Source organism: Papio anubis, chromosome 20, assembly GCF_008728515.1.
Source record: "Papio anubis isolate 15944 chromosome 20, Panubis1.0, whole genome shotgun sequence".
Taxonomy (NCBI): domain Eukaryota; kingdom Metazoa; phylum Chordata; class Mammalia; order Primates; family Cercopithecidae; genus Papio; species Papio anubis.
This window is the reverse complement of record NC_044995.1, coordinates 46458776-46483943: the sequence shown is the minus strand read 5'-3', so window position 1 is coordinate 46483943 and position 25168 is coordinate 46458776. Positions and strand designations below refer to the sequence as shown.

General features: G+C 57.6%; 1 protein-coding gene across 1 annotated transcript in view; it reads left to right on the top strand.

The window, feature by feature from the left end:
- Positions 1 to 25168, top strand: part of KDM4B (lysine demethylase 4B) — a 181533-nt gene that overhangs the window by 87091 nt on the left and 69274 nt on the right. The window contains 2 exon segments of the mRNA XM_031659066.1: positions 14430 to 14479; positions 19988 to 20091. Of these exon segments, the coding sequence (XP_031514926.1) occupies positions 14430 to 14479; positions 19988 to 20091 (154 nt within the window).

Genomic DNA, 25168 nt, shown 5'->3' with positions numbered 1-25168 from the left:
TGTCACACGAGGAGTGTGGGAGCCCTGGGGCAGGGAGTCCTGGGGTATCTAGAGCTCTGCCTGTCCCAGGGCTTCCCTTTTGTAGGCATTCTTGCTGTGAAACATGATTTGGTACAGAAATGGATATAAAGTATGTAAGTACCGGATATATATATGCACGCGCATGTGTGTGCACGCGTTAGCAAATGACTCTACGGCTGCCCCCTGTGTACCCCAATGTCAGGACGGCCCCCATCTGTGCCTCCTTTTCCCAGCCCCCTCTGCATGCTGTAGTGGTGGCTTCCTCCCAGCTGTGCTGGCGGTGCCCTTGCCTCTCCCCTTTGCCAGGCCGCGTGTGCCTGTGGCCCGGGCAGTGAAGCTGTGTGTTGGCTGCATTGGAAAGTCTTACAAATGGGCTGATTTCCTTGCCTTTCTGCTCAGTGGTCTGTATGTAAGATTCGTCCGGCTGTGTGTGGTGGCCGCGCACTCATTGTCACGGCTGTGCGATTCCCCACTGTATGGCTGGACTTCAGTCGACTTTTCCATTCTGCCGTGGACGGACATTTGGACTGTTTCCAGCATAAGGCTTCTGCGAAAGACCTACCATCTCTTCACCTGCTGCTCATGTAAGAAATTCGTTTTGATCGTAAGCCTTGCTGTCCATAACCGTGGCTGGGGCCGCGTTTATCATGTTCTGTTCCTCATGTGGCAGCTTTGCCTGGAGTAACCCTTTGACTTGTGCCCCGGCTCCACGTCCTTGTTCGGACAAAGCACAGATTGAGGAGACGTCTGACCTGCCCTTGAAGCGTTGCCCTGTGGGATCAGGAGGGCGGCAGGTCCTGGGAGTAGGTGCCAGGACGTTGTGCTGCCTTAAGGACAGGGTGTGTCCCAGTTGGTGAGGGTGGTCTGGGTGAGGAAGGACCCGTTTCTAATGGAGTCACCATATTAAGCCCTGCTTAGCCAGACTTGAAGGTGACAGTTTGTTGTGGGAGATGGAGATGGTGCAGGGATGCAGGGACTGAGGCCAGCGTGTGTGGTGTCCAAGGTCGCCCTGGGTGCTGCTGTGCAGGTGAGGGAAGAGGGATTGATGGGCTGCTTAGAGGGCCATGTCTGAGGGCAGGGCCCACCACTTCTGCCCACACCTCATTGGCCAGCACCCAGTCACGTGGCCACACCTTGCATCAAGGGAGCCTGGGAAATGTAGTCTGACCACATGTCCAGCTGGGAAAGGGCGGGTAAGCCTTCTCTTTCCTGCCATGTGGGGGCTGGGTGCCCTGCAGGGTCTCAGCCAACAGGGTCTCGAGGTTGAAGAGATGGGTCTGCTCAAGCCCTGACGGAGTGCTCATGCCTGCTCAGGGCCCAGCATGAGCTGTGTCAGGAGCAGATGCCATTGGGAAGGGCCTTTGGTGTGGCTGGGCAGCCAGACACCCCACGCCTAACCCCCAGAGCAGTGCCAGGCCTGGGAGCCCTTGGGATGGAGGCAGGGAGACCGGGGGTCTCTGAGGACTGAGGGAGGAGGGGAGCCTGGTGAGGGGAGGATGGATGACCAGCTCAGGAGCAGGGGCATGAGGTGGGCACAGAAGATTCCTAAGTAGGGGAGCTACTACTCTTGGCCATGTTCCAGGAGAATGGAGTGGTTGTGGGAGCGGGCTGTCGGGCCAGGGCCTGGGTGTGGTGGGAGCCGGGGCTGGCTCTGGACCTTGCAGGGGCCGCCTTAGCCTCACACTGTCTGACTAGCCCCTGCCCCACGTCGTGTGCTGAGTCCTGAATGCGGCCCCTCACTCACCCACTGGCTTGGTCTGGCAGGAGCAGATGGCCTTCATTTTGGAGTCTTTTGTTCAAAGCAGGCGCTTCGGGTTGGAGTGGCAGTGCACACGCTGGCTCGTGTTGCTTGTGAGGCCGCAGGATTTTTGCTTTAGGGAGGCAGGAGCCAAACAAACCCGGCGCCTGCTTCTAGGCTGTGGCGTGCCAGGCGAGTCACCAGCATCCTGTCCCTGCCCACCACTTTAAGAAACTGTTAGTTCTGTTTGAAATGTCATCACTGGGCGTGAATTCCCATCTTCAGATAATCCCGCCAGGCACTGTTTGGATGAGGAGTTTATTCAGGCTGTGGGGGTCTGTGTGCGCCCACGCGTCCCTCCTACCGCAGCCGGTAAGGCTGGCCCTGACCCGGAGTCGCCCGCCCACCCGGTCTCCGTAGGCATCAGAGGTTTGGGTTCTGAGTGCAGGGCCTAGTTTCCATGGCAAATTTCTCTCCCTTCAGCAAGGCTGCTGCCGGCGGGGTTCAGCTCCCCAGAAGGGAGATGGCTGCAAATCTGCGGGAGGAGAGCGTTTTCGTTATCTTTGCTTAAAAATCGGGCAGCGCACGGCTTCCTCCCCTCCACACTCGCCAGCAGCAGGGGACAGAGCGCTGGCTGCCTTCCGATGAAACGGGGGGCGGGCGCAGGATGGGGCCGATGACAGCGATGCTAATGGCCCTCATTCAGCAGCCTCCTGCCGAGGGCTCGGGTCGCCTGCTCTCCCTGACCTGATTGCGAACCGAGCAGACTTAACCTGTGCGTGAGCCAAACCACCTCGGAGGTCCAGAGCCCAGCCCCGGTCCCCGAGGCCCAGGGAGGGACCCGGTATCTTCCTGCGGCCTCTGCCTGTGGTAGGCACAGGCTGAGACTTAGGTCATAGGAACAGAAGCGTGTACTCCCATGGCCGTCGGCCTGTGTGTGAGACAGTTTCACTCCCGTGCTCTCCAAAGCTGGTTACATCGTTAAGCGTGCCATTTAGGATGCCCCGGGCCATCTGGTTCTCCAGGGGCCTGGCTGTCACCGTGTTTCCTCATGAGGTTCAGTGGGTGCTGCGTGTCTGTGGACGCCGGTGGTGAAATAAATGTAAGCCTAAGGCCGGGTGCGGTGGCTCAAGCCTGTAATCCCAGCACTTTGGGAGGCCGAGACGGGCGGATCACGAGGTCAGGAGATCGAGACCATCCTGGCTAACAAGGTGAAACCCCGTCTCTACTAAAAAATACAAAAAACTAGCCGGGCGAAGTGGCGGGCGCCTGTGGTCCCAGCTACTCGGGAGGCTGAGGCAGGAGAATGGCGGGAACCCGGGAGGCGGAGCTTGCAGTGAGCTGAGATCCGGCCACCGCACTCCAGCCTGGGCGACAGAGCCAGACTCAGTCTCAAAAAAAAAAAAAAAAAGTAAGCCTAGAGGCATCAGAGCGTTTTAATAGACGCGAGCCTCCACAGCCTGCAGGTGTCCAGACCGCGCTCTGCACACAGAGACTCAGACTCCCACCAGGGCCTCACGCCCCACTGCCTCTCCGGGACGCCTGCGTGTGGCTCACTCCTGCCATGGGCGCGTCGGCCCTGGTGCCCAGCTGGCCTTCTGCAGAGCTTGGTGCCAGAGCAGCTTCTCAAATTCTCTGCTGCCTCCTCCCCACAGCCTTTCAGGACCTCAGAGCTGCCACCAGTCCAGCACCTCCTTGGGCCAGTGTCGAGGCCCCATGGGGCTGGGCTCATGTGGGTGCTGATCTTGGCTGGGTGATCCCTCACTGCTCTGGACAAAAGGGAGCCATGGGCCGGGCACGGTGGCTCATGCCTGTAATCCCAGCACTTTGGGAGGCCGAGGTGGGCGGATCACTTGAGGTCAGAGTTTGAGACCAGCCTGACCAATGTAGTGAAACCCCGTCTCTACTATACATACAAAACTTAGCCGGGCGTGGTGGTGGGCACCTGTAGTCCCAGCTACTCAGGAGGCTGAGGCAAGAGAATCACTTGAACCTGGGAGGTGGAGGTTGCAGTGAGCCGAGATTGCGCCACTGCACTCCAGCCTGGGCGACAGAGTGAGACTCCATCTCAACAAGACCCCACCCAGGTTGAGTAACGCTGGAGGAGGGCCGTGGGTCTGGGCATGGTGGGGGCTGCCTCCTGGTTGTTGATGAGCAGAAATTCAGGCCGGTTTGACAGCGGGCACTTGAGGGAGGTTGCTGTGTGTCAGTGGCCCTGTGTCCCTGGCACTGTGTCCAAACCTGACAGCCACCACTCTGTCACTGGGCACCTGCCCTGCACGCCCTCCCCTGTGACGGGCACTCCCACAGCTTTCCTGGCAAGGCTGCAGGAAAAACATCGCAAACAACTCGCACATGACTTTGCATTTTTGGCCTTGTCATATAATAAAAGTAATTTGTGGGCCTAAAATAAATCAGGGCTGGGGATCAGATGCCTCCAATCCGGCCTTTAATTGCAGGCGCGACACGGCTTGCCTCGGGCAGTCTGCTCCTAATTAAAGTGGGCTGGTGGTGTGTGAAGTTTGCATGGTTCCTCGGGGTGCTGACCCAGCCCAGGTTCCTGAGGGCCAGTATGGTGACACCTCGTGGCCTAGGAGAGCAGGGCAGGCCACCCACGGCCACCGTGCCAGGAATGAGGGCTTCTGGCTGGCCCTGCGAGAGCTGAGAGCTCTGTGTCTCCTCCCATCTGCGGCTCCTGTTTGTCTGGCATTCCTGTGGGCGGCTCTCCCCGTGCGAGGCTCCCCATCTTCCCTGAGCCAACGCTCCCAGGACTCTGTTGGTCTCTTGTGTGTCTCAATAAAAATGTCATTATTTGAAATCATTGACACTGCTGGTTTAAGATACCAAATTCCATCATCTATTGTCCCGTAAAACGATCCATTAAAGATAAAGCCGCTGCAGCCCAATAAGGCTGTTTCCTGGGAACAAGCCTCCCTGGTCCCTGGCAGATCCTATCTCCCGAGCAAGTGTTAGTATCTGTCACATAAAGGGGCCCCTGTGCTGGGGACAAATGAGGGAGGCGGCCTCTCCCCAGGACAAGGTTCCATGGAAGAGGATTTTTCCAGTAGAAGTAGGCAGGTTGGCTGATGCCTGTAATTCCAGAGGTTTGGGCGGCTGAGGCCGGAGGATTGCTTGAGCCAGCCACTGGAGCTCAAGACCAGCCTGGGCAACGCTGCGAGACTCCATCTCTACAAAAAAAGAAGAAAAAATTAGGTGTGGTGGTGCACACCTGTCATCTTTCAGCTACATGGGAGGCTGAGGAGGGAGTATTGCTTGAGCCTGAGAATTTGAGGCTGCAGCAAAGACCCTGTCTCAAAAAAAAAAAAAAAAAGGAAGGAAGAAATAGGGTAGCTTTCCATGAGACATTGGAGGCGTTCTGTCGTCACCTCAGGGGGAGCTGTGCAGCCCAGGCCTGGCTCCATTTCTGCAGCGCTGGTGTCTGGGGGAGCAGGGCCGGCCCCGCAGAATGCCAGGGCTGGAGCCTTCCCCATGGGGCCTACACCTGCTCTGGGACTCCCATTTCTTCCGTGAGTCTTTGGGAAAGGGTCTCACTTTTCCTTTTCCCGCCCTCTGTCCGGTCCCCTATGATCTCTCCCTCCCAGCAGGCTGGGGTTGGTGACAGCTCCTCTCCCTCTCTCTCAGCCAGAATATGGGACCTCAGTGTTCTTGGCAGTTCCCGGGCTGTCTGTGTGTCCTGGCCTGTGGATCCACTCCCTTGCCTGCGCAGGTGTTTTTTCTAACATCTTCATCTTGCCAGAATGATCTGTGGGGTGGTCGCCTGTCCTGGGCGACCTGTCCTCCTGGGGTGGCCGTGGGTAGCATACCTTTCCTGCTTCTCGCGCTTGCGTGGTGAGCTCTGGCACCTGCCCTTCCTTTCGCCTGTCCCCATGCACTGTTGCAGGGGTGTACAGGGGTTTTACCCAGGTGAGTGCCGGCTTCCCAGGTCAGAGCCTGTGAGTACAGCAGGTAAGCACGCTACCAGGTCTGTATGTGGCCTTGTTTGTGGTGAAAATTCCTGCTCCTCCACCCTAGACGAGGGACAGGTTTACCCTAGTGGGTTTAGAGTGTTCTGTTAATGTTCTTTCTGCTGTAGAGGAAACCCTCTTTTTGTTTTTGTTTTTTTTTTTTAATTCTGCCACCTTGCTGGGCTGTGTTTAATTCTATAGTTTTACCAGTTTGTTTGCTTAGATTTCCTAAGTAGAAATTTATGTTATAATTAAACTTTTTCTTTTTTCTTTTCTTTTTTTTTTTTTGAGTCAGGGTCTCCTTCTGTTGTCCAGGCTGGAGTGCATGCAGTGGTGTAGTCATGGCTCACTGCAGCCTCAACCTCCTGGACTCAAGTGATCCTCCTGCCTCAGCATCCTGAGGAGCTGGGAACACAGGCATGCACCATCACGCCTTGCTTAGATGTTTATATTATGAGTTTAAGAAGTTTGGGCTGGGCGCAGTGGCAAGCCTGTAATCCCAGCACTTTGGGAGGCTGAGATGGGCGGATCACGAGGTCAGGAGATGGAGACCATCCTGGCTAACATGGTGAAACCCCGTCTCTACTAAAAAATACAAAAAACTAGGCGGGTGAGGTGGCGGGCGCCTGTAGTCTCAGCTACTCGGGAGGCTGAGGAAGGAGAATGGCGTGAACCCAGGAGGCAGAGCTTGCAGCAGTGAGCTGAGATCTGGCCACTGCACTCCAGCCTGGGCGACAGAGTGAGACTCCATCTCAAAAAAAAAAAAAAAAAAGTTTGTATTATCCCTTCTGCTTGTTAAACTGTTTGTCTTTTTCTTGATGTATCACATTGGCTAGTGTCTCTAATGCAGTGTGGCGCGTGCTGTGATGACGGGCAGATTGTGTCCTCTCCTGCCTCACTGTGAAGGTGATAGTGGGAGAGTCCCTGCTAGTCCTGGTTGCCTGAGAATTTTGTACCGAATGCTTTGGAATTTTCGATAGATATTAATTTTTGGAATGTCTCTGCAACCTTGGTGATAAACTCTTCTTGGTCTTGCCATAGCCTACTGTGCTTGACTCACTAATACTGTGTTTAGGATTTTTACATCCAGATGGGACTGACTGACCATTTTCTTGTGTGTTCTTTGTTGGTGATAGGGTTTCCCATTCGTTCATTTATTCATCCATTGGGAAAATATGCCAGATGCAGAAAACAAGCTCGGTAACATCAGATCTTCCCTGCTGCTTGCCAGCCGTGTGTGTACATGAGCACTGTCCCTTTTGATGAAGGTCATTGGGTAGGATTCATTAAAACCACCTGGGCCTGGTGCCTTTTCCAGAGAGGACATCTGTGACCTGGTCTCCTCAGGGTTTCTGGTGGGGCCTGTGTTAACTTGGTGGACACCCTGGACTCCACAACACTGAGGACACTCCGAAGAGCCAAGTGCGTCTGTGGCACTAAGCCCAGCACCTCAGGCAGGGACTGTGGCTTGCTGGTCCTGTGTCCTCAGTGTGGTGGACAGGTCCTCAGTTTCCTGTGAACAGCTTTGTTTGAGGTGTAATATCCGTAGCATACATAGAAGGCGCTTGGAGAACTCGGCCGTTTCCGTGGACGGGGTTGACATGGCGCAGCACAGTGTCACCGCACAGGCCTGTGGGTGCTGTCGCTGCGCGGCTCTGAGGAGCAGAGCAGAGGAGCCGCCCTGGCCTGGCTCGTCTTCAGCTAGCTCCGGGACTGCATGTCGGCGAGGGGCTCGCGTGGGTGTGGGGCTGAGACTGCAGCTCTCTGTTGGGTCTCACGGGAAGCCCACCCTGTAGCCGGCTTGTTCTCCTTCCCGGCCTGTGCCAGCCACAGGGCAGTGCGCCAGAGCCGTCCTGCTGGGTCACAGGCCAGGGCCACCGTAGGGCTTTGTTGCAAGGGTGGCGATCGCCATGGCTTTTCTGTTCTGCTTGGCACTTGGGGTCCTGGGGGCGCCGCTGGCATTTGGATCTGCCGTGGCCTTCCTGGGCTTGCGTGGGCGGCTCACTCTGCCAGGTGGCCTCTGTCCAACCTGACACCTGGTCTCGGGTACTTGCAGCGTGGTGTGCGCGGGCTCTGCCTCCCTGGTTCTGTGTCTGTGACGATAGCACATTAAATGGTGAGGGCCCGTCTGCCCAGGCCTGTGCAGACACTGTGAAATTAACTTCCTCACCCTCTAGCATGCGTTGGGCTGCGCCGACATCTCTGAAGGGCTCCCGGTCAGACCCCCGCTCTTGGCACACATACCTTGGCGGTGGGGGCGGGGAACGGGGGTCAGGGAGGAGAGCGTTTTCATCCCTGGCACCTAGTTGCCGAGAGCCTCCGCTGGCAGGAGCTGGCAGGCTGGGCCATGGAATGGATTCCAAGTGCCGCTGTCACCTGGGAGAAAGGTGCACGAATCTTAAAAGAAAACCTGCCACTATGATGTCTCGTCTCCTGGTTCGGAGCCATCCACAGGGACCGAGCAAGATGGTACCAGGCAAGGGCCACTGCCAGAGGTGAGGGGCCACAGAGCCCTGGCTGGAGAACCTCCAAGGAGCCCATTCCCCTTGCAGCAGGAGGGAGAGGGCGCTGGGAGTTACCTGGTCATTGCGGAAGGGCCGCCCAGGTAGGGAGCCTGGGGCAGCTGGCAGGTATGGTGGTGACATGTGTGGCTGGCGCCAGCATTACATCCCTCATCTAGAGACTTTGCCCGATCTCAGGTTTCCTGCCTGGTCTGAGAGGCAGTGGCCCTGCTGGCATTGCCTGCCATGGCTGGGGGAGGCAGAGGCTGTGAGGGGGGCAGGATATTGGACCCCCACCCCCTCTGCCTTGGGTTCCGAGGTCAGGTGCGGTGTGCTTCGGCCGTGGCAGGCAGGGTCCTTGGGGGTGCTGGGGCGTCAGCCAGGCAGGCAGTGCCCACAGGTGAAGCAGGCAGCCCCACCACGCAGCATCACCCAGCCCAGGAGGAGCCACAGCACCTGCTTCGCAGAGCCCAGGGAGGGCCACGCTTTTATGGAGCCAGATGGGGCTCTGTGAGATGGCACCCAGGGGTGGCCTGGGCCATGCGGCCCCAAGCCCGTCTGCTCACCGTTGTCGTAGCTAAGGGCTCCCGGGCAGGTCCCGGCTGCCCAGGACGGCCTGTGTTCCCTTTCCTGACACAGTCATTTAATTTTTAACTCAAAGGCATTTGCTTATTTATTTTCATTGTTCTTGAAATAATTCTAAGCCATTAGAGGGGAAAATTATATTCAAAAATGCTGTTTCACACTTTATTTGTTTGATGATTTAGAGCGATAGAAAATAGCACATTTGCTGGCTTTTATAGTCTGATAATTATTCACATCCATCAAGCCATTCCGGGGGAATAAACAAAACACCAAGAAAATTACACTATTAATAGCATCCTCTGCAGCGGCCAGGAAGACTCTTTCCCGGGCCGGCGTGGCGGCGAGATGACAGCGGCCCGTTCCCTGGCTGGAGGTGAGCACCTGCCTGCAGAGAACGCCTTTGCTTTGATTCCCTGGCTCTGGCTCCAGCTCCAGCTCCAGCTCCGTCTCATGAGCTGCTCGCCATCCATCCCCTCCTCTGCAAGGCCGGGGGCTTCTGCTGGGGCCCATGGCAAAGCTTCGCCCACCCCTCGCCAGGAGCCCCTGGGGAGTTGCACAAGCAGAAGCAAGGCTGTCAGGGCCCCGGACAGCTCTGCCGCCTTCCCGGACAGGCCGGATCTCAGCACACTGGCTGAGCCTGGTGGGGCGTCCCCACCTTGTGGCCTCCGCACTGAAACAGGAACATGCGACTCACTGCTGCCCACGTCGGGGCCCGGTCCTTGCTACAATCCTGACCTCCCGTGTGACCAGCGTCTTTGGACACTGGTCAGACTCGTGCATGTCAGGCCGCAGGGCCCACAACCTCAGTTGCTCTCTGCTTCTGGGTCCCAGCTCCTGAGAGGTGACCCGACCCCCTCTTGTCTGTGGGTGGCTTTGAGGCTTTTAGCTTTGCCTTTCTTGGGTGGCAGTAAGTGTAAGGTTGGTGACATTCACTACTCAAAGCACCTCAAAGTATAAAAGAGAAACCTGGGAAGGCAGAGGGTCTGGGGGCTGCTCCCCTGCCCGTGCCTGCACACCCACTTTCCCTGCGGCAGGGTGTCCTTCCTTCCGGAACTCGTGTCCTCCTTGGTGGGTCACTGTGCCGCTTCACATGTGTCTTCCCACGGGTCTAGGAGCTGGTACACTGCTGGGCCGTCATTTTGTTTGTTCACCATCGTGTGACCTCGTGTGTCTTGTGTCCCCAGCTCCAGGGGGGCCACATCCTGGTGTTTGTCTCTCCTATTGTTTTATTTTCTCACCCATGCTGCTTTGGCTTGCACATGACTGACTGTCCGAAAGGGCGTCCGATGCCTGGGTTTGTTTCTCGGCCTGCCAGTCACCACCACGTGTGGCTCTTACGGAGCTTGTGGAGCCCTCCGCGGCCAGCGCCGGGCACCAGGAGTGGTTACCAGGTAGATGGCTCCAGAGCCCAGGCTGGAGATGCGGAGCTGAGTTTCTTTGACTTTGTGGTTTACCGTCTTCCAGAAGGGCTTGTGTAGAGCGTTCTAGAACAGAAGGAGTGGGTGCGGGGCAGGCAGGCAGGGCTTTGAGAACATGGAGATGGAGACCCGGCAGGGGGTGCTGTGGACAGAGGTGCAGAGAAATGTCGATGCCTGGGTCCTAGTTCCTGGGTCCCATGTCCCGGCCGATGTGAGTCCTCAGAGGGGCACTTGCTTATTGCATTTGCCCCGATTTAGAACCAAATTCCTCCAGGAAAGGCCAGGGGCCTGCGGTGGGGCACCTGAGGCACCTGTACAGGCTGCCCCTCCCTCCCGAAGGTTCCCCTGGCAGCCTCCTCAACGGCACTGTCTTCAGCCCCCACCCGGACACCCCAAGGCGCCTGCTTCGTGCTCAGAGAGCTTCGCTTGCTGGAAGAATCCTCACTGCATTGAGCTGAGTCTCCCATCCCCTTAACATTTCTGACTCTGCCGTCTGAAGCCCTGTGGCCTGTTCTGCCTTGCACAGACCCGCCAGGTTCCAGGAGTTGCTCTTCCTGGTTCCTTTGTCTTGACCTCTGCAGCTTCTTCCAGCAATCCCTGTGCGCTGGGCCACAGACCCTCCACGACCTGCCCCTGGCTTAGGGAGAGCTGATGGCTGCAGAGGGCCAGCCACCCAGAGCCCCAGTCCTGGGGATGTGCTCTGAAGATGCCAGAAAGGAGGGACACGTGCACTGACCTGGCCTCCAGGGCTCTAGCGGGTGAGAAGTGGCCAGCCCTTGCGGGGGCACAGGGAGGTTGATGGAGTCAGAGGACAGAGGCTAGTGTGGGGGCCTTTGTGTCAGCAGGAGGTGGTGCTGGCATGGGGGAGGGAGGGGAGGGAGGGAATGCCGGGGGCTTGTGGGCAGGGCCCGTGCAGGACATGGAGCTGGTAGCATCTCAGAGCTGGACGGAAGAGGAGGGCTTGGAGCAGACCCACCTGGGGACCAGTGGCCCCTGCACGGGAGCCGGAGGGCCTGGGCAGCCGTCTGTCCAGAAAGCATGCAAGAGCCCCGTGCTGCCCGGGTACACTGGGCTGTCGTGTCCAGAAAGAGACCTCTTGGGGTCGCAGGCAGGCAAAGCTGATTGATTTTGGCCATGAAGTTTGGCCTTGCGATGGGAACCGAGCTCCCAGGGAGCGAGACAAACTGCCTCCCCATGTCGGTGGCCGATAAGCCTGACTTGGTTTTACAGCCCGAGAAGTTGCTCACTGATAGCCAGACAGATGCTCCCCTGCCTCGAGCTTTAGTGAACAAACATTTCCAACCCAAATAGCTGCTTTTGCCTGTTTGTTTTTTCCTCCAGAGCCAAGGCCAAATGTCAGGGATGCCCCAGCATGGCCCCGAGCAGGGACTACAAGGAGGGGGCTATCCGTCCTTCGCTCTTTGGGGGCCTGGGCGGAGGACCCTGCTGAGACGCCCCTCTGGGAGGCCCGAAGCCTCCCTGAATCTCTTCTCCTGTGGTGACTGTGGGTCTCTGTCTTGTGTCTGCTTCAATCCGCCAGCTCCCTGGCCTGCCCACCGGTGCCGTTGCAACCCTGTCCTTTGAACTGGGCTTTTCAGGACACCCAGAGAGCCTTGGTTTGAGAAGCAGGCCCCGAGGCCAATTCTAGTCCCCCATCCTGGGGTTGCTCCCCTAAGTGAACCTGAGCATGCCTTCAGCCTGGTGTGGACGAAGCATGGTGCCTCCAGCCTCGCTCAGCTCTGTGTGTCCTTAGAGCCCTGTCCTGGCACTTTCTCTTGGAAACTGAGGTTTTTCTTCCACCTGCGTCCTTGGGGGTGGCTGGGAGGCGGATCTGCCAGCATCAGGTCTTCTGGTCCCCGAGGCTGTCGCTGGGTTGTTCTGGGCAGTGGGAGGTGCAGCTCGCTGTTGGGCGCTGGCAGTGGCGGAGCCCGGAAGTCTCTGTGTCCGGCTGTCCGGCCTCCTGTCCAAGAGTCCTTTGTGATTTCTCTGGGGGCCGCTCCTCTGAACGCCGGGCCGGCGTCCTGCAGTCTGTGCTTTCTGATAACGCCGGAGCCACGTTCCAATGTATTAAACTTTTAACATTCGCCAGATTCAATTAATCTTATCTTTACAACTCCCAATTACAGGCAGTAATTAAGTGGAGCAGCATTGTAGGCTGGGGATACGGCATTAATCATCGCAGCCTTGGAGCCATAAATTAGTTCCTTCCCGTCCCCGGCATCTTCCCAGAAGGAGCGGAGGGTTTTATTCCCTGTGTGGAAGGGTCTTTAATCCCACAAAGGGGCTTTGGATTGGGATTAACTTTTCTTATCTTTATGTAAACGATAAAAGCCCATTTAAAAAAGAGGAACGCACCTCTGTCCAGACAATGGAAGACTCTCTGAGGATGACAGAGTTGAAGGTGCTGGGGTCGCCTCGGCCAGGGACCCTGGGAGCATGCCCAGAAATTAATTACTTGTGTCTTGTTAGAGCAGAAACTCTGTGATGTTTGCCTCATCTCCAGCTCCTGCCCCCTCCTTATTTATTTTTATTTTTATTTTTTTTAATTTTTTTGAGACAGTCTCGCTCTGTTGCCCAGGCTGGAGTGCCATGGTGCGATCTCGGCTCACTGCAACCTCCACCTCCTGGATCCAAGCGATTCTCCTGCCTCAGCCTCCTGAGTAGCTGGGATTACAGGCGCCCGCCACCACGCCCGGCTAATTTTTGTATTTTAAGTAGAGATGGGGTTTCACCGTGTTGGTCAGGCTGGTCTCAAACTCCTGACCTCGTGATCCACCCACCTCGGCCCCCCAAAGTGCTGGGATTACAGGCGTGAGCCACCACACCGGCCTTTTTTTTTTTTTTTTTTTTTTGAGACAGAGTCTCACTCTGTTGCCCAGGCCGGAGTGCAGTGGCGCCATCTTGGCTCACTGCTTCTTTGCCTCCCAGGTTCAAAAAATTCTCTTGCCTCAGCCTCCCGAGTAACTGGTATTACAGGCCACTGCCACCAGGCCCAGCTAATTTTTGTATTTTTGGTAGAGGAGGGGTTTCACCATGTTGGCCAGGCTGGTCTTAAACTCCTGACCTCAGATGATCCGCCTGCCTCGGCCTCCCAAAGTGCTGGAATGACATGCATGAGCCACCGCGCCTGGCTTCTTTATTTCGTTAAAAAACAAAAGTGGCCTTTCAGTTGGAAGGGGCTGTAGCGAAGCGGGGGCTGTCTCCCACCCTCTGAACGTTTCTTTGTCTTGCTTCTGCCCTGGGAGGGTCTGGGGGAGAGACCACGTCACGTGTCCTTTCATCTGTGTGACTGTTCTAGAACGGGAGCTGTTGGCCTTGTTACTCTGTAGCGGGGGTCGGGGACGGGACTTGACCAACCTCAGCCGGCACTCAGCTGTGCATCCTCAAGTCCCCGAGGCCCCGTCCTCGTCCGGTCCCCTTCGCTTGGAAATGAGGTTTTTGTTTTGCTGGAGGCCTGGGGTGGGCTGGGTGGTGTCCCTGTTGGCATTGGGCCTTCTCACTCCCCCTCAAGGCTGCAGCTCCTGGTGCCCACCTTCCCTCATGGGAAGAGAGTCCCAGCTTCCGGGTGCGGCATGAGCGGGACGCCCCCCCCACTTCGCTTCCTCTGTTTACAAACTTTATCTTACGTCTTTCTTATTCATGATGTAGCCTTGGTGATCTTTCAAATGTAAAATGTGTAAAAATAAAACTTACAAAGTTGGTGACAAATGCAGCTTTTCTCATTCCCAAAGCTGCTTTTTCCCTGTTGGCTCCCAGCACCAGGAAACGGGTGACGTGGGCCTGGAGACCAGGCTGGCAGCTCCAGGGGCCCCAGATGCTTCCTATTCCAGACTCGGCCCCCCAGGACCCGCTCGCCACCCGCAGTTCCAGTACTTTCTTTTATCTTTTGCCTTTTCAGCCTCCTCGAAGTGTAATGCCGCTTAACCGGGAGCGTCCACACTCCTGGCTTTCTGAGTGTGTCACAAGCCACCGAGCCATGGTCCTCACTCCCTGCTCCTCCACCCGCCTCCCTCGCTTCCTTATGGATTCCATCCTGAAAGCCCCCGCCCCCAGCCATCCCCTGCACACAGCCCTGACCACGACTGTACTTTGTTTCTGCCCTGGGCACTGTCTGTGTCTCCCCAAGGCAGGTCCCACCAGGGACACCCCGACACGTGGCCCCCACTGACCTTGCCTCTGACGTGCCTCCCTTCTCTCGCAGGTACGCCATCCCACCAGAGCACGGCAAGCGCCTGGAGCGGCTGGCCATCGGTAGGTGACTGCCCCAAGGGCCCTGGGGACCAGGGACCGGGTGGGTGGGGCCTGTAGGAGGGGAGGAGAAGCTGGCATCCCCCGGGCTCTGCTGCGGTTTGGGTTTGGGTTGTTTGGGTTTGGGTTTTGGGGAGTGGTGACATTCTTTGAGCCATTACTGTGTGATTTTTCCATTTCCTCCCACCCTCGTGGTCAGATTCACGCCCTTCTGCTGCGCGATTTGTCTCCATGAAATTCACACAGAATGCCCAGACACTCCTGTTTTCCAGTTTTCTTAGTGCAAGCTTCTTGGGCCTGGTCAAAGGCTGCCAGGGTCCAGGGAGGGCAGCCTGTGTTCATTTTTCTTCCATCACCCGGCCCCACACTGTGCCCTTGCTAATTCTGAGAAAGCCTAGGAAAGGAGACAGTTCAGCCAGCAGTCTGCTCACCTGCGCGGGGGCTGGCATGGTGGCCACACGGCATTTGCCCTTGCTCTGCTGGGACCCAGCCTGGACACCTTCAGCGCATGTCCTCACCGGCGATGCCACCAGCCCGTGTTCACATGCTCCCTGGGGACTCTTGGGCAAGGAGGGGTTTGTCATGGAGGCCCAGCATGTGCCTGGGGGAGTGCTTGGAAACAAGCCAGACACCTGGAGACAGCCAGGGTGGGGCCCCCCTGAACTCCCCTGACCACCCGGCCCTGAGGCGCCTGAGCAGGGTTCCCAGTCAGCACTGGCGTCACAGCACAACAGGGGTGTGAGTTTCATGACACCTCACTGTTCCTGAGTGCCCAGAAAGTCATGAAAAGACAGCTGGCTAAAGCAGTTCCTCCCTCCTGCTGATCCATTCCCAGCCGCTCAAGAGCTGGCTCCTCTGGGCTGGCAGGTGGACAGCTTGGGGCGCGTGCGGAGGGAGGGTCAGTGAGGACCCATCGTTCCTCTGACAGCGCTGAAAGGGCCCTGTCCGAGCACCGCGCCCTTCAGGGACGGCGTCGGGCAGGTCAGCACACGACAGCCACGGCTTTTCTGGGAGCTCTTGCCCAGCCTCAGCACAGGCTCCCGGGACTGCCTGGTTGCCGTCCTCTGTCCCTTCCAAACCTTCGAGCCGAAGAACACCCGCCACACGCTTCTTCCCCCTTCCCATGGGCTTTTGGCTTTGGAGATGGGAACTGTCAGTCTTTCTGGGGAAATCAGGGTCTCCTGTCACAGAGGCCGCGCCAGGAGCTGCGTGGCTGTGCAGGAAACGTTGCCCAAGCGCGGCAGATTCAGTGGTGGGGACGGACGGGAAGGCGAATCCTTGAGGAGTGGGCTGGGCCGTCTCTTGGCACGTAGTCTCCTGGTTTCTGGACTGAGGGCTTTGCTCTTGGTATTTTTGAGCATTCCTGTTGGAAACCTGGGCCCTGTTGTTATGCACAGGTGAACCCTGGTCTTAGGAGCATGCTTCTGATAGTAGAAATTCTGCAGTCACAGGCAAGCTGTAGCAAAGGTCCAGCTCACTTACATACTAAAGCTGTGAAAGAAAAGCCGGATTAAAGCATTTCTCCCATTGTATTTTTTTAATACCGATTTCCAAAACACATTTGAAGACATAAGCTAAAGAAACATTCCCCGCATTGTGTTAGCATCCTGAGGCTCCTGTAACAAATGACCACAGAGCTAGTGGCTGAAAACAACACACATTTATTCTCTCACAGTTCTGGAGGCCAGGGGTCTAAAATGCCCATTAAGGGGCTAAAACCCAGGTGCAGGCAGGGCCAGCTCCATCTGGAGGCCTCAGGGGAGAATCTATTTCCCGCTTTTTCCAGTGTCTAGAGGCCGCCCGCATCCTTTGACTCGGCCCCAGGGGAGAACCCGTTTCCCGCCTTCTACAGCATCTAGAGGCCGCCCGCATCCCTTGGCTTGGGCTGCATCACTCCAGCCTCTGTCTCTGGTCTCCTCACTTTCCTCTGCTGTAACCAAATGTCCCTTGCTTTGCTGTTCTGAGGACCCGCGGAACGACATCGGACCACCCGGAGAGCCAGGGTGCTCCCCCACCTCAAGATCCTTAGCTCAGTCCCATCTGCAAAGTCCTTTTCACCGTGGAAGGTGTCACACTCACAGGTCCCAAGGGTCAGCACATGGATGCCTTGCAGTTCCATTATTCAGCCAGCCACACTTAGAAAGCCACAGAAGAAAGCCTCTCTGAGCGGTCAGGGAGTGCCTGTGGGCTCCCAGTCTGCTGCCACATGACACCCCACATCTCTGTCGTCCACACAGCAGTACCTCTCTGTTGCCACTGGGAAGGGGACGCAGACGCAGCCTGGGGAGTGCCAGCAGCCCTGGTGGGGAGCAGGCCCTAGGCTCTGCAGTCTGTACTGGAGCTGGGCTTCACCCGGGTGGGCCCTTCCTGGTGCTCTCTGGTGCCCAGATCGAGAGGGCCACCCCCTCCTTGCCAGTCACTTCTCCCCCTCCATATTTAATGGGGACTACAGTTAGCCACTGTCCCCGCCCTTCTCACCCAGTGCGACTTTTGCATTAGAAAAGCAGAGGTTGACAAGAGCCTGCTGGAGAGGCCGCAGGCAGGGTCTGGCAGGGCCACCACTGTCCCCAAGCACTGCCACATCCTCTGTCCCTGCAATGTGACCGGTTCTACCCTGAGGCCAGGCCAGGCACCTGGAGGGCTGGTTCGGTTTCTAGGTGTGCAGAGGGCTCAGTGCCTGGGCTGGGTGAGGGGGAGCCAGGGAAGAATTAGTTCTTTGTGGTGCTTTCACAGGGGTTCTTAGAAAATGTGGACTCTCTGGCCAGGTGCAGTGGCTCACACCTGGAATCCCAGTGCTTTGGGAGGCTGACATCAGAAGATCGCTTGAGCCCAGGAGTTCAAGACCAGCCTTGGGAACATAATGAGACTCTGTCTCTAAAAATTAGCCAGGCGTGGTGGCGCACATCTGTAGTCTCAGCTACTCAGGAGGCTGAGGCGGGAGGATAGCTTGAGCCTGGGAAGTCGAGGCTACAGTGAGCTGTGATCAAGCCACTGCACTGCAGCCGGGGTGACAGAGGGAGACCCTAGTCACTCCTCAGCAGGGCAGAGCAGCTCCCAGAATTGTGGGCGCCAGCCTAGCTGTGAACCCCGAGGAGGGTCGGGAAGGGCGGCGGGATGTGCCAGATGCCTGCGGCCGCGTGGAAACACCTTGAGCCCCCTGTGGCCTCTGGCTCCGGCCCTGTCCTGCCCTCTGGATGGCAGCGGGGGCGGGTTGGGGCAGTGCTGGGGAAGGTGAGCCCGACCCCGCGTGTGTTCCTAGGTGCCCCCCCCAGACTTGCGGGGAGGCATTGTGCTCTGTCATCGGGACGGTGGAGGGGTGTGCGATTAATATGGAAAATGAATAGCTGGGCTCCACACGGGCTCGCCGGAGAGTTGTGGAGCCTGTGGAGAGAGCGTTAATGTGCTGGTGCCTTATTGGTGCTAATCACTTAAAATGTGCGCCTTTGTTAGAGCTTTAATGAGAGCCACTTAAACTGTGCATTAAAAAGAGGAACTGCGGAGAGGCCGGCGGGCCGGGTGGCAGGCAGTCATAATTCTAATTGAAATGCTTTTAGTGCAGAGAAAAGTTGCTGGATTCGACAAACCTCTACACTTTGCAAAACCTCACCGTGGGGCCTGTGCGGCCGGGTGTCAGCAGAAGCACTGTGGCCCTGCTCTCCCGCCTCCCCGTGTGCCTGGGCCTCTGTGTGCTGGTGCTGTCACATACACGTGTGCTGCCTTCCACCAACAACCCACTGGGTGTGTGTCCTGGCCTGGAGGTGCTTGAGGTCTGCGCACTCTTCTTGAAGGGCCCTCGGGCTGGCCGAGGCTGTTGGTCAGTCCTGGCGGGAGGTGGACGCCTGTGGGCTCCCTGTCTGCTGCAGGCATGACACCCCACACCTCTGTCATCCACTCAGCAGTAGCTCTCTACCGCCACAGGGCAGGGGACACAGGCGCAGCCCGGGGAGAGCTAGCAGCGCTGGTGGGGAACAGGCCCTAGGCTCTGCAGTCTGTACTGGAGCTGGGCTTCCCCCAGGCGGGCCTCCCCTAGTCCACACCTGATCCCCGTCCTCCTGCCTCCTGGGCCGGCCTCCTGCCCGTTGCCACTGGCAGAGTGGGTGGTGGAACAGGAAGTGCCCGAGATGAGGCGGCGAGTCCCCTCCCTGAACTGCCCTTCCTGGCTCGGGCCCGTCTGGCTCTCCCGGCGCTGGTTCCGGGGACCCAGCTGCTTCAGGGAAGCCCCTTCGGTACAGGGATTGTGCTGCACACGGAGGGGTGTGGGTCTCCGCAGCTGCTGCCGGGAAGCCGGGGCGTCCTTACCTTACCCGCTAAATGCACGGGTCTTCACCTTGTGATTTGGGAACGTCCCTGAACTGTGCTAGTTAGGAAGCTTAGTTTATTTTTTATTTTTATTTTTGTGGAGATGGGGTCTTGTGATGTTGACCAGGTTGGTCTCCAGCTCCTGGCCTCAAGAGATCTATCCACCTGCCTTGGCCTCCCAAAGTGCCGAGATTCCCAGTGTGAGCCACTGAGCCCGGCTTGGCTATGAGGTTTGGGAAGGCACTGAGCCGCTGGTGTGAGTGCCTGCTTTCCAGGCACTGCTTTAAGCTGTGGAGTGCGCTGCTGGACAGACAGCCCCACACATGTGCACGCAGCCCGCCACTTTGAGCTCGGCCTAACAGGAAGAGGTTGTGAGCCCCGACCGCAGCCCAGGGTCAGGCCCACTCTGCCACTTCCTGGCGGTGCTGGGGCTGAGGGTGAGTCAGTTGCTGGCCTGGGCCTCGATTTCCTCACCCGTGCAGTGATAGTGAGGACACCCGCGGTGCTGTGTGGGGCAGGTGCACGGTCTCATTCATGGCCTTGAAGGCAGGTACCTCAGCGGGAGGCAGCAGTGCTCACTCCCCACCGTCCCTGGCTGGTCTGGTTCTAGAACATCAGCTCCGAGAGGAGAGCGACCACACTGTGTCCTTTCCCGAGGGTCATGCTCTCTCTCGACCAAGTGACGAGAGCAGCCATGCCGCATGCTTTCCCCAGGATCGTGCTTGCTGGTTGACCGGGTGACCGTGTGGGCTGTGATATGGTGGATTTAGTCTCGGGGGAGGTCAGGGGGAAAGTCTCTGCATAGCCGTGCCCTGTGAGGGATCCACGTGTATGCCATGGGTCGGCACCTTGTCACACAAGTAACCCTGGTCCTTCCCATGGTGAGGAGGCTCCGGGCTGCCCCCGCCGCTGGGCAGAGACGAGTCCCGGCAGCTGCTCACATGGTTGCTGCGCAGAGGCCAGAGGGTGTCATCACTGTCTGCCACCGGCAGAGCTCACGGCAGGGCACTGTGGGGCGGCTCCTGTGCATCTCCTTCCCCCCGACCTGCGGGCACTGGGGCCATGCGAACCAAGGGCAGGTCCGGCTGTGCTCTGTGCTCCCACACGCCTGCTCTCCGTGGGAGGAAAGAGCCTGCCTGCCCAGAGGGCAGCCTCCTCACCGACTCTGGCCGGCTGTGGCCAGGAGACCGATGTCCGTCTTTTCTGCCCTAGGCTTCTTCCCCGGGAGCTCGCAGGGCTGCGACGCCTTCCTGCGGCACAAGATGACCCTCATCTCACCCATCATCCTGAAGAAGTACGGGATCCCCTTCAGCCGGGTGCGTACGGGGCGGAGCCTGCACGCCTGTGGGTGGAGTGGGTACTGGGCCCGAGCTCGGGTGGCCACACACACCCCAGGAGATAAGCTGCTTAACCCTGGAGAAGTTTCTAGAACAGTGATTAACAAGCCAGAAGAGGGGCGCGTGGCTCAGCAGTTAGCCTCCAACTCTTCCACGGGGGAGAGAGGATGACAGAGCTTGAATCTGGTGGGGTGTTTACCTCCCCTCCCCTCCCCTCCCAAACCAAACCAAAACTTCCTCCTGGGTGTGGTCATCAGAGGCCCCTCTGCAGAGACCGCAGGGGTGGAAGGGCAGGGGTGGCCCCTGCTGACCTGGCAGGAAGCCGCCAAAGAAACAGAGAGCAGAGCCCCTCACCCTGTCCGAGGTGGGAACCCGGTTGCTACCGCCCCAGGCCACACCCTCAGTGTCAGGCACCCCACGGCCCATGTCACCCGGCTGTGGAGAGAACTGCCTGTTTAGAAATGATATATGGGCTCTCCTGCATGTGAAGACTGTGAACTCATTCAATTCACAGCTTCAGGGGCTGCTGGCAGAGGCTGTGATGGAGGAGACCTGAGGCTGGGGGTGGGGCCTTCCTGCACCTGGTTTGACGGACGGGGTTTGGTGTCCCAGGAGCAGAGCAGGGCTGTGCTTAGGATCTGGCTCAGCAGCTGCACCCACTCGAGGCAGTTCCTTCCCCATGGGGAAGCCTTCATGCGTGGGAGAGTCTAGGCCTGTGTCCCCAGTTCTGTCCAGGTGAGACGCACGTGCCAGGAACCTGTAAGGCAGGTTTGGGCCGCAGCTCCGAGTGCTGGGCAGGAGTGGGGAGCAGCTGGGGAGCCCAGCTCACGAGGTTCCGCGGGAAGAGTGATGTGCGGGCTCGGGAGCGTGCTCTGTGGTGAGGCCCTGAGTGTCCGCCAGCCAGAAATCGCTTCTGACATTTCAATCAAACGGCCAAAGCATCAGCTCGCACATCAGGGACCCGCTCTTCCCGGCGGGGCCACAACCCAGAGGCCGCCTCCCGGCCGCCGTGGGCATTCATCAGACAGCGCGGATCTCGCTGGGAGAAGTGCGGGTTTCCGGCCTTTCCTCTCATCCCCCGTCTTCTGGTTGGAACATCATTCATTACCAGCAAAACCAGACAGATCACGGCATTGCTCGGGGAAGTGAGAAGTACTGATTTTCTGGCTGGTTTGTCTAAAACCTTCTCCAAAGTGGTGCTTCCTGGAGGGGGCTGCCCATTGAAGGGGTGGGCAGGCGGTGAGTGGCCTGGACGCCCAGGTCAGCGTCTGTATCGCACTGCGGTTTGTCTGTGAAGTCCCTGAACCTGAGCCAAAGGTGGCTCACTACCGGCCCCGGAGTAGCTGCTGGCAGCGTGCATGGTAGCAGGCGGGCTCCAGGCAGGACGGCTGCGCTCCCCCACACCCCTAGCTGCTTGCTGGGGCTGGGCACTGGTTTCTCCAGAGGCCGCCACGGTGAAGACCCCTGTCCCACTGCAACGAGCAGCACCTGTGCCGCCTCGCCTGGGAACCATCCTTCAGCCCCTCAGACACCGCGGGCTCGAGATGAACGTCCCTTCCAGAGAGCTGCGTGGGTCCCTCATCTGAATTCCTGGCAGCCTTCAAACGAGTGACTCCCCACACTCCACTTATAAATCTTTGTAATGGTATTTACTTCTAGGAGAAAAAGCCGATCAATAGCAGAGCTTTTTAATAATTAAAAGTGTGTATTTCTGTAATCTGCCATTGACTCCCTCATTTATTCTGCAAGAGGTCGCAGAGGAAACCGAGTTCCGGGCTTTCTCCGTGCCTGGTGTCTGGGGCTGCGTCCTGTCACTGCTGATGACTTTGCCGCAAAGCCTATTCATCATCCCAATGCCTTCTAATTGATTGTTGGATAATGTTGACAGCAGTGACACTGGGGACAAACACCGTGAGTGTGGAATGAAGCCACCAGGACACAGGTTTCCTCGCAGGAACATAATCTTGTCCTAACCGAGCGCATTTTCTGTTCTAGGCCTCGCTTCAGAGGAGGGGTTGGGCTGGGGGAGTGAGGTCCTTACATCCGTGAGAGCCTGGCTCTCTGCTGCCATCACCCCCATTCGATCTTGGCATTCCGGGGGCCCAGCTGGATCCCTGAAGGCTCAGAGTCTGACGTCAGCCTGACCCGTGCCTGCAGGCCTGGTTCTCCACCACACCGGATGGGCCCAAGGGAGAGACAGGGAGCGTCACTTGGCCTTAAAGGAGGTGGTCAGGGGGAAGCTTTCTGAAGCCAGCTCAGATAGGGTAAAGGAATCAGTAATGGCATTTACTTTAATTTTTTAACTTTTTTTTTTTTTCTAGAAATGGGGTCTCACTCTGCTGTCCAGGCTGGTCTCAAGCTCCTGGACTTAAGCATTTCTCCTGTCTTGGCCTTTTCCCAAAATGCTGGGATTACAGGTGTGAGCCACCATGCCTGGCCCAGTAATTACATTTTTTTTTAAAAACCCCAAACCTTAATTTTATTTGCCCCTCATTTCACGAAGCTCCAAGCTTAGTGGGGAGAAGCTGGCCCAGAGAACCCCACATCCTGCACAGTGAGGGCCAGGCCCTGGGGACCCCACGTCCTGCACAGCGGGGGCCAGGCCCTGGGGTAACGTGTGCTCCCCCCACCCCTGTTTTCTGTCGCGTGCTCATTCTGATGCACGTGGCTGTCACTTGGACGGGAATTTAAAAATATAACTTAATGCACACTGACTTTCCTTGATTGGTGCAATTAATTATTTGAAAAGAAAACTATGATAGTGTTCTTAAGGACTGGCGTTTTTCCAGCTGTGTCGGTTTTGATCGATGTCTGATGCCGTGGCTGGCTTCCGAAAGCCTCTCCAGTTCTGACGGCTTGTCGTTGGCTTCAGGGCATCCAGCGGTCTCTGCTCATCTTTCTGGAGGAGTAAGTAATGATCAGCAGGCCTGAGAACTCCTACGAATCAGAGATAAGAAAACAAACGGCCCGATGCATTTGGGGTGAGGGGCTTGAGCAGACGCGTTACAAAGGAGCCGCAGGAACGAAAGCCATGGTTTGATGCCCAGCGTTGGTAGAAGTTAGAGAGAGGCAGCCAGCTGGGAGATGCTGCCTGTCCCAGGACGGCCACGTCAGAACACCTCCACCAGTTGCCAGTGAGGAGGGCGCAGCCGCACACTGCTCACGGCCGGGGTGGATGCGGGGCTGTGCCATGCCATGGAAAACTGTTCGGCAGTTTCTTGGAAACGGAAGCGTGTACCCTGTGCCCCAGCAATGCCGCTCTGTGCATATTTACCCAGGAGAAATGAAAACATATGTCTACAGAAAGATTGGTACATAAGTGTTTTTGCAGCTTTCTTCACAAGAGCCCCAAACTAGAAACAGCCCGCACATCCATCAGCAGGATGGATAAATCAATAACCGTAGATCCACGCACGACCAAGTACTGTTTAGGAATGGAAAGGAGTGGTCGCCTGGTGCACGTGACAGTGGGAACAAATCTCAGAAACGCGCGCCGGGTGGAAGACACCAGGCACGTGTCCCTGCCGTACAACGCTGTTCATGTGAACGGCTAGGAGGAAACGAGGGCTGTGGTGACCAAGAGCGCGTGCGTGGTTGGGTGGGGATGACCTGGTAGAAGGCTGGTGGGAGGGGTGCCCGGGGGCCCGGCATGTTCTATTCCTGTCTATCTGGAGCAGTGGTTACTCCCAGAACTCCGAGCAGCCTGTAATCCCTGTGTTTTACTGGATGTTTTTTTTTTTTTTTTTTTTTCTTTTCTTTTTTTTTTTTTTTGAGACGGAGTCTCACTCTGTCGCCCAGGCTGGAGTGCAGTGGCCGGATCTCAGCTCACTGCAAGCTCCGCCTCCCGGGTTCACGCCATTCTCCGGCCTCAGCCTCCCGAGTAGCTGGGACTACAGGCGGCCGCCACCTCGCCCGGCTAGTTTTTTGTATTTCTTAATAGAGACGGGGTTTCACCGTGTTAGCCAGGATGGTCTCGATCTCCTGACCTCGTGATCCGCCCGTCTCGGCCTCCCAAAGTGCTGGGATTACAGGCTTGAGCCACTGCGCCCGGCCATTACTGGATGTTAAATAAAGATGAGGAGCCCACTTGACTTCAAGGGGAGTCACTTCTAGTCCATGAGCCTCAGTTTCCATGTCTGTGGATTGGGCCCACAGCCCCACCTCCCAGAAGCCCTTGGCCCAAGCCCCGGAGTGCAGCAGGTGGGAGCCATCACTCCAGATTTGTCGTTGATCTTTCTGGGTGATCGTCTTTCAAAGCCTTTATCAATGGGCTTAGCAGTGAGCAGAGAGTGGGGGGACGGTGTGGCCATCTCGAGTGTCCCCAGAGTGGGGAGAGTTCCTAGGGCGCAAGGCTGCAGCCCCCCAGCACTGGTAGGCAGCCCTGCCTCTTCTTCCAGGCCTTGGGGTGGCTGTTGGGAAACCTTAGGTCTGGGGTCATTGTGGGCCCCACCCCAGCCACGCACGCCTCGGCTCCTCAGTTTAGGGGGTCCTGCTTCAGAGACCTGCGGAGTCGGATGGGCCAGCCGTCGGAATTGGACTTGGGTCTGGAAGCATTGGCCCGCTTTCCAGGGTGCTGGTCTGTGGTGTCAGGTCCTGCTCCCAGTGTGCAGGTGTTTCTGGATCTCCATGACCTCGTGGAGACCCCCTCGCTGGGATATGATGGAAAGGCGACTTGGGATGGCGGCGTGTTGCAGGCCCCTTCCTGGCGTGTTTTGCGCGTGCAGTGGTGGCTCCTTTCTCATGCGAGGGCAGAAGGTGTCCTGAGCAGTGTCTTGTCTTCGGAGCACTCTAAAGCTGCTGCCAGCACCGCCCGCCCCAACACCAGCCCCAGCTGCTTCAGGACGTGTCACAGTGACTGTGAGTGTGACTCAGCCACCTCCAAAGCAGGAGGCCTCCATCGCTCCCTGTGAGGGTCCGACTGGAGACGCCCCACAGGCATCGTGTCCAGCCACGGCTCCCTCCGCAGGTCCAGCCACGGCTCCATCCGCAGTTCTCCCACTGGAGTGGTGCTGGCATCCGCCTTGGGGCAGGGCAGGGCCTGCTGGGGCTGGAGGGG